Source organism: Papilio xuthus, unplaced genomic scaffold (genome assembly GCF_000836235.2).
Source record: "Papilio xuthus unplaced genomic scaffold, Pxut_1.1 DF827680.1, whole genome shotgun sequence".
NCBI lineage: Eukaryota > Metazoa > Arthropoda > Insecta > Lepidoptera > Papilionidae > Papilio > Papilio xuthus.
Genome location: NW_013530969.1, coordinates 7251084 through 7258653, shown reverse-complemented (window position 1 = coordinate 7258653; position 7570 = coordinate 7251084). Strand labels below are relative to the sequence as shown.

The window sequence follows — 7570 nt, the reverse complement described above, 5'->3', positions numbered from 1 at the left end:
AGGCGGGGCGGAGTGCGCGAGGGCGTGCCTCAACGGGGGCAGCTGCGTGTCTGCCGGCGGCTGCGAGTGCCGGCCCGGCTACGGCGGCGCGCAGTGTGAGCTGCTGCTGGACTGCCGCGCGCTCGGCTGCCCGCACCGCTCCGCACAGGTACCCATAATAGATAGAGAAAGTATGGCAGTGATAGATTGGGCACGCAGGCGAGGGTCAGGTTTAAGGCGGTGCGGGTTGTGCAGGAGTGCGTGGAGCAGGGCGGGGCGTGGCGCTGCGCGGCGCCGGGGGCGGAGTCCGCGTGCGCCTCCTCCCCCTGCCACAACGGCACCTGCCTGGCGCTGGACACCGGCCTCTTCAGCTGCCAGTGCCCCGCCGGATACACAGGTTAGTTAATACGCACCACACCTAGTTGGTTGTTCCGAAAGTTTTGTCGCTTTTTCCCGACAGAGGGTTTACTTGGATTTTACGGAACCCAACCACACATTAAGACGTATAATCATTATATGATTTATGTGGTAAAGTGCAAAGCGTGTCAGAAAAATGTCAAATTTATTCATTATGCGGAATTTATCATTCAGCTTGACAAGAATAAAAGTAACGATTTCCTCAACATCCAGCCTTATCAGTGCTCTAATACTTTGGAAAAGATGATTGGTTGAGGCACATATACAAGTGTAAATGCTCTGATGTGATAAAGTTGTTATCATTAAACAGTAAATAAAAGGAAAGATCGATGTTCTATCGTTACTTTATTGATTATAAATACAAATATTGATCGCTGCACTGATGTACATGTGAATGTACTAACTACTCTCATCAGAGTATACCTTTCCTACTGTGTAAGCGGGTGTGTCGCGGATTCGTTTGCCTTTCAAATTGATTGAATAGGGCAGCAGTGCGGGTTCCCGCTTGTATATCCCTCGAGCGCCGGGCGTCCAGGCTGCTACTTTACACACCGACTTGTACTTGCCGGTTACAGAAATCCAACCAATCGAAGACAAAACCATATCTCCGCAACACACTTTTGGTCCTTGTCCTGAAAATTCCAGCATATCTTTTCCCATTTTCAAACCGGGCCAGTTTTTAAGTCTTTCTGCACCACCTGTGGGTACTGCAAACAACTCTGTACCTAAAAATTTCTCATACATTTCATCGGCATCTTCTGTCTTTACAACTGTTACCGGTAGGTGTTCTGAACAGAATACGGTGAACCTACAGGGCTCGGAGCAATCTACAAAGTCCATGCGTGCCAGACCGGCTATGAACAAGGTGGAGCCCGGCTGCAAGTAGTAAGTTTGAGGCTTCACTATACTCTTTGGTATTGTCATCAATAATTCTTCAGTGCTCAGTAGAGATAGCACCTGATCTGGATGTATGACACCAGGTGTGTCATAGAACCATTTGCTGTTAGCAAATAGTTCATGCTTTTCATCCAGAATATCAATAGGTTGTTTTTGGTCAATGTGGTCATCTGTCAATGGCATAGCAAATGTTCTTCCGATGTGGCCGATCAGTGATGGTGCATCACTAAATATTTTACCTTTCACTTGGCCCCTTCTTATTTCATTTTCCAGTTTAAGAGCTTTGGCTTCAGACTTTAATCTCTGATATCTTTGTTGTATTTTCCATCCGGAAGGTCTATTTATAGGAAATTTTAACAAATTTAATGTAGTCCCCGGCCACCTGCTGACAGTAGCCCTCTTTACAATATCAACAGCATGTACTTTGCAGTAATCAGACTGCAGAAGAGCATTGAACAGCGAACTTTTGCCAACGTTGGTGCAGCCCACTAGGAATACATCACCCTTGTACATCCACAGTTTGAACATGGCCGATATCAACTCCTCAACTCCGTAGCCCGTCTTTGCAGAAATAAGACTGATGTGTTTGATGTTGGCATCGCTCAAAGTTGTTTTGTTGAGTTCCCTCATAAGACATTCTTTGACTCGCTTGAGATAGCCCACACTGTCACCGGGCAGCAAATCAACCTATAACAATTTTTATATATATTGTAAAAATATTATGTTATATGAAGATAGTTAAAAAATATTTAATCAATTATTAAAAACAAAATACAAACATCGCTAAAAGTAAATACATTAAAAGTAAAACATGAATATTAGAATAATAAATATAGTTTGTTACCTTGTTAGCGACAATAATAAGGGGTCTTTGAGTGCCTATGATGTCAACAATGCCTGGCCAGATAGAGCATGGGAAGTCCAGCAGGTCCACCATCAGCAGGACTAGGGATTTCACATGGCTGCACATGAAATATTGTTAGAGTATTTAATAGAATTACAGAAATATCAACATGATTTGCAAACACATTTAATCATTAAGTTATTTAAGAGTGTATCTATGTATTAAAAGTTATAGAAATCTATCTATTAAGTTCAATAAACAAATAATGACATGTTCACAGATCATAAGAATCACTGAAACAACAGTACCCTTCTTGTACTAACAGACTAAATAAAAATTATTTTATGAAGTAATGATGGTTAGTTTTGTACCTAATATTTTGTAGAAGTTTTTCATACTCCTCAGGCTGTACGGTCACATCTAATGCTATGTTATACTCTTTAAGGAAGTGACATCGTTGACATTCTATGATTTTTAAATCTTTATCTGTACGACCTTTTATGATCTCACTGGGCAAATAGCCTGGTATGGCAGGGTCACTGCAGTGCAGCAGAGCCCCACAGCCTCCACATGGTACTTGACTAATGCCAAACTTTGGGTCGGGGGTTCCATAGTTTTTAGACCACTCCAATCTATCTATATCATCATCCTCTAATTCGTCAAGGGCTCTCAGTTTACTATCATCAAAATGTTCATAATTAGTCATCCATCTAGTTATATTTGACCGATCAAAATCTTTTGTTAACTCATTTCCAGAATTAATTCGAGTTTTTTCAGTGGTGTCTTGATTTTCAGGTGATATGTTAATGTTTGTCGGATTTGAGAAAGGGAGTTGAAATTTTTTTTCTTGCGTGGAAGCATCGTCTTTAATATTATCACACAATAATTTATTATTATCGATATATTTTAATGCCACGGGGAGGGGCGGCAATGACTTTTCTTTTAAGTAATTAGCTGCAATCTGCTCTGCTTTTCGTAAAAATTTTACGTAAAATTTGTAATAACCTAAATCTAATATCTCCCTATCCAGATAAGAATTGAATTTTATTTTATCTCTATATTCTTCAATTAGGTTATTAAATCTAGAACTTGAGACAGTTTTTTCAATTTCTTCATTGACTTTAGCACTTTTTTTTCTCACAAATTGACTTACGCGGATTCTAATAACACTTTGATTTTGGTATAACCTAAAAAAACTCCGCATCGTACATATACTTCAACTTAACTTAAAAACTTATACTCAATTCACTTTATTTACTAGTGTTCACACTTATAAATAGAGAATATATTCGATAAACATTTACATTGTTCATTTTTGTTATTGCATGGATTTATTATTCACTCGAAAGAGCAGGCAAAGGAACTAAGCCATACAGCCTTTTGCATGGATTGGTTTTGACGTTGACGCATAATTTCGTCTTGGCGTGACGTTTATAGTGATGTCCGTGCTGTGAGCAACGTGACTGTGTTGCCGGTTTTTCCGGTTGCAAATTCTTTTAATGCAAATGAAATGTCGTTACATTTAATTTATCTATTCGCATATTTTTCAACAAATAACGATAATTAGGTGGCATACTATTCATAAATTCAGTAATTTTACTTTCGTTTCGCTCCACAGCGATAAAATATTATAATTATTATACAACAACACAAGTACGCTAGCAGATTTAAATCACTTGTGCAAACGAAACGATATGCGATGCGGTGTGACTAATATTGACTTCAATGTTTTTTTTTAATTAGCCCTTTTACGTTTCTCCCGTACTGTTAATATTACACTGATGTATAATTTATTGAAAATATTTTTATTTTGCTTAATTAACGGTTTGTTCTGTAACTTGATTTAAAAGTTTGATTAAATATGGTTTATTAGTTAAATAAATGTAATATGTTTTATTTTTCAGGAAGGTTCTGTGAATCGGATAAGGATGAATGTTCACTGATGCCCAAGATATGTAACAACGGCGTTTGTGTAAATGTTCCGGGATCGTATCAGTGTTATTGTAAGCCAGGTAATACACGCCACAGTAATTAATGTAACGACACTTGCCACTTCATTATTTTATTTTAATTTTTAATTAATATTGTGATTTAAAGGATACACTGGTGACAGCTGCGAACAAGATATTGATGAATGTCTGTCGTCGCCCTGTAAGAACGGCGGCACTTGTCACAACTTAGAAAATAATTACGAATGCACTTGCGTGGACGGCTTCGACGGTAAGTTTTTGTCTGTATTCATAAAGTCGTAGAAAAGCAAATACTTAAAAGAATAATTAATTTTAGGCAAGGACTGTTCAATAAATATAAACGAATGTGAAAATAACCCTTGCGCCGCCGGGTCCACTTGCGTCGACGGCGTCGCCAGTTATTCTTGCGTCTGTCAAGACGGCCTCACAGGACCCAATTGTGAAATCGATATCGACGATTGCAAGGTACTGTACTTTTTTAATTTAAATGAGAAATATGTAAAATAATGAGATAAAATTTTAATAAACGTTAGATGTGAAAGGATAGTTTGTATGAGAGAGCAGACGGAATAGTGAGGGTCGGTGCATGGTGCATGGTGCATGTTGCAGTCGCAGCCGTGCCAGCACGGGGGCCGCTGCGCCGACGCGCTCAACCACTACACCTGCGAGTGCGCCGGCACCGGGTACGAGGGCGCCGACTGCGAGCTCAACATAGACGAGTGTCTGCAGCAGCCCTGCCGCAACGGCGCCACCTGCCTCGACGACCTCAACGACTACCACTGCGCCTGCCACGCCGGATACACAGGTCCGTACCCCACCTCGCCACCCCACCTCGCCCCACCTCGCTCCCTCAATACGGTGTTGCATGTCCAGGCAAGAACTGCGAGGTGGACATAAACGAGTGCGAGGGCGAGCCCTGCAAGTACGAGGGCGTGTGCCTCGAGCGCAGCAACGCCAGCCTGTACCGCGCGCCCGACGCGCCGCCGCTGCAGCTGGGCCCGCAGCCCCACATGCTGCTGCCCGACCACTTCTACCAGCCCTTCTCCTTCGACAACGCCAGCGGGTACCGAATCGGCCGATCATTTTATTTCACTAACACACATCATTATGTTCGCCGATAAATTGATACATAGTTTGTAAGATATTTACTAAATGGTACCGTAAAGTTGAATAGAGCGGTATAGTGGTGTTTGTGCGGGACAGGTTCGAGTGCGTGTGCGTGGCGGGCACGGAGGGGGCGCGCTGCGAGGTGAACGTGGACGAGTGCGCCTCCTCGCCCTGCAGGCACGGCAAGTGCCTCGACGGCGTCGGCTCCTACACCTGCCTCTGCTCGCCCGGCTTCGAGGGCGTCCACTGCGACCAGGAGATCGACGAGTGCCTCAGGTGACGTCACACCTCTCACCCCCTCGCCGAGGTCCGCCGAGGTCCGCCCCCGTCCCGCGATAACGTGCATTGTTGGCGCAGGTACAAGCCGTGCGCCCACGGCCGCTGCTACGACCTGCGCGCCTCCTACTACTGCGCCTGCGACGCGGGCTGGGGCGGCCGCAACTGCTCCGTCGTGCTGGAGGGCTGCCGGGACCAGCCCTGCCGCAACCACGGCACCTGCCTGCCCTGGCTGCGACAGGAGACCGAGCACCGCTTCAACTGCTCCTGCACGCCCGGACACTACGGCACCACCTGCGAGAAGGTCCGCCCAGCACCACCACACTGCCGCACCGCCGCAGCCTCCGCGCCGGGCCGCCACTACGAGTGTCGTATCTTTGTGCAGATAACCACCATGTCGCTGGAGAACAGCAGCTACGCCGAGGTGCATACCTCGCGCGAGGAGGGCTACGACATCTCGTTCCGCTTCAAGACGACGCTGGGCAACGGCCTGCTGGCCATGGGCCGCGGCCTCACCTACTTCTTCCTCGAGCTGTCCAGCGGCCGCCTCAACCTGCACTCCTCGCTGCTCAACAAGTGGGAGGGCGTCTTCATCGGCTCCGGCCTCAACGACAGCAACTGGCAAAAGGTGGCCGTTGCACCGCGTTACTGTCGGGACGATTTCTCGACCTTTCACTGTATGTATTGAGCCTTGGACGTGTGGTGTGCGCGCAGGTGTTCGTGACCATCAACTCGTCGCACCTGGTGCTGGCCGCCAACGAGGAGCAGACCATCTACCCCATTAGTCAGAACGAGGCGTTCAACGCGTCCGTCACCTCGTTCCCCTCGACGCGGCTCGGCACCGCCGGCTCCTCCTACGCCACGCTCACGCACGGCCCCAACTACTTCGTCGGCTGCTTCCAGGACGTCGTCGTCAACGGGCAGTGGGTGCGTCGCTTTCCTCGCCCCCGTCTCATCTAGCGCCCGACTGCCGACCCGCCTTCTTATTCTCCATCTCCTTTGTAGGTGCTGCCGGAGGATTCAAACGCCACGTCCTCGGAGGCGACGACCGAGGAGGCGCAGGGCGCGGGCGGGGAGGGCGATGGCGAGGGCGAGGCGGAGGAGGAGGAGGAGGCGGGGGGCGCGCGCGCTGAGCTGCACGGCGTGCTGGCGTCGTGCCCGCGCGTGGCGCAGTGCGAGCCCAACCCGTGCCGGTCGGGCGGCGCGTGCGAGGACGCGTGGAGCAGCTTCGTGTGCACGTGCCCGCGCCCGCACCTCGGCGCCACCTGCCAGTACGCCTACACGCCCGCCACCTTCGCGCACGAGGCCGCGCCGCGCCGCGAGACCGTGCGCGTGCGCGTCTCCCCCGCCGCGCGCCGAGCTGTGCGCGCCGCGCTCGACATCTCCATGTTCATACGCACGCGCAAGCCCACCGGACAGATCTTCTACCTCGGCTCCGTGCCCAGGTGACGCACTCTTACTGTCCTTTTATTTTACAACCGTCGCAACCGTCCCAAGTATTTGTTTGAATCGAATGCGGCGTCGCAGGGACGGGCAGTCGGAGGAGACTCGGGTGGGCGCGTCGCTGAACGGCGGCGAGCTGCTGCTGCACCTGCGCTTCAACCTCACGCCGGAGAACTACACCGTGGGCGGCACGCGTCTCGACAACGGCTACCTACACCTCATCGAGGTCGGCGCCCGCCACCACTACGAGGCGGCTGCGACTATTGACAGATTGTTAATACTTGTCCATTCTCGTGCAGGTGGTGAGGAACTCCACGTTGGTGCAGGTGAAGCTGAACGGCACTGAGTACTTCCGCAAGTCGATCTCGGCCGCGCGACAACTCGACGCGCAGGTCGGTACCTCGCGTCCTCATACGCCCCCCCCCGCACGTTCACCGAGTAACCCGATAGCATGAACAATACGTACAGAGTCACATCGAGCTCCAATTATCGGTGACGTCCCTCGCGCAGGTGCTGTACCTGGGCGGACCGCCGCCCCTGCCGCAGCCGGCCGCGGACACCACGCCCGTACCGCCCGTGGCCGCGGCGCTCGTGGCCGCGCCCATCTCGCCGCTGCCCGCGTCCGCAGCGCCCGCCC

The 7570-nt window shown here is 49.2% G+C and overlaps 2 protein-coding genes across 2 annotated transcripts in view; one reads left to right on the top strand and one right to left on the bottom strand.

Annotated features, from left to right (window-relative positions):
- Nucleotides 1–7570, top strand: part of crb (cell polarity complex component crumbs) — a gene marked incomplete at its 5' end in the record, with an annotated part of 18849 nt that overhangs the window by 5530 nt on the left and 5749 nt on the right. The window contains 15 exons of the mRNA XM_013310995.1: nt 3–148; nt 235–376; nt 4042–4149; nt 4235–4357; nt 4424–4572; nt 4717–4912; nt 4981–5170; nt 5311–5490; nt 5572–5794; nt 5876–6118; nt 6205–6417; nt 6496–6935; nt 7018–7159; nt 7233–7325; nt 7444–7553. Of these exons, the coding sequence (XP_013166449.1) occupies nt 3–148; nt 235–376; nt 4042–4149; nt 4235–4357; nt 4424–4572; nt 4717–4912; nt 4981–5170; nt 5311–5490; nt 5572–5794; nt 5876–6118; nt 6205–6417; nt 6496–6935; nt 7018–7159; nt 7233–7325; nt 7444–7553 (2698 nt within the window). The remainder of the gene's footprint in view (nt 1–2; nt 149–234; nt 377–4041; nt 4150–4234; nt 4358–4423; nt 4573–4716; nt 4913–4980; nt 5171–5310; nt 5491–5571; nt 5795–5875; nt 6119–6204; nt 6418–6495; nt 6936–7017; nt 7160–7232; nt 7326–7443; nt 7554–7570) is intronic.
- Nucleotides 725–3526, bottom strand: LOC106117186 (nitric oxide-associated protein 1). Its single transcript, XM_013311346.1, has 3 exons — nt 2509–3526; nt 2138–2255; nt 725–1980 (listed from the first exon to the last, which is right to left on the bottom strand). Exons 1-3 carry the CDS (start codon nt 3339–3341, stop codon nt 796–798), a joined length of 2136 nt encoding a protein of 711 aa, XP_013166800.1. The 5' UTR covers nt 3342–3526; the 3' UTR covers nt 725–795.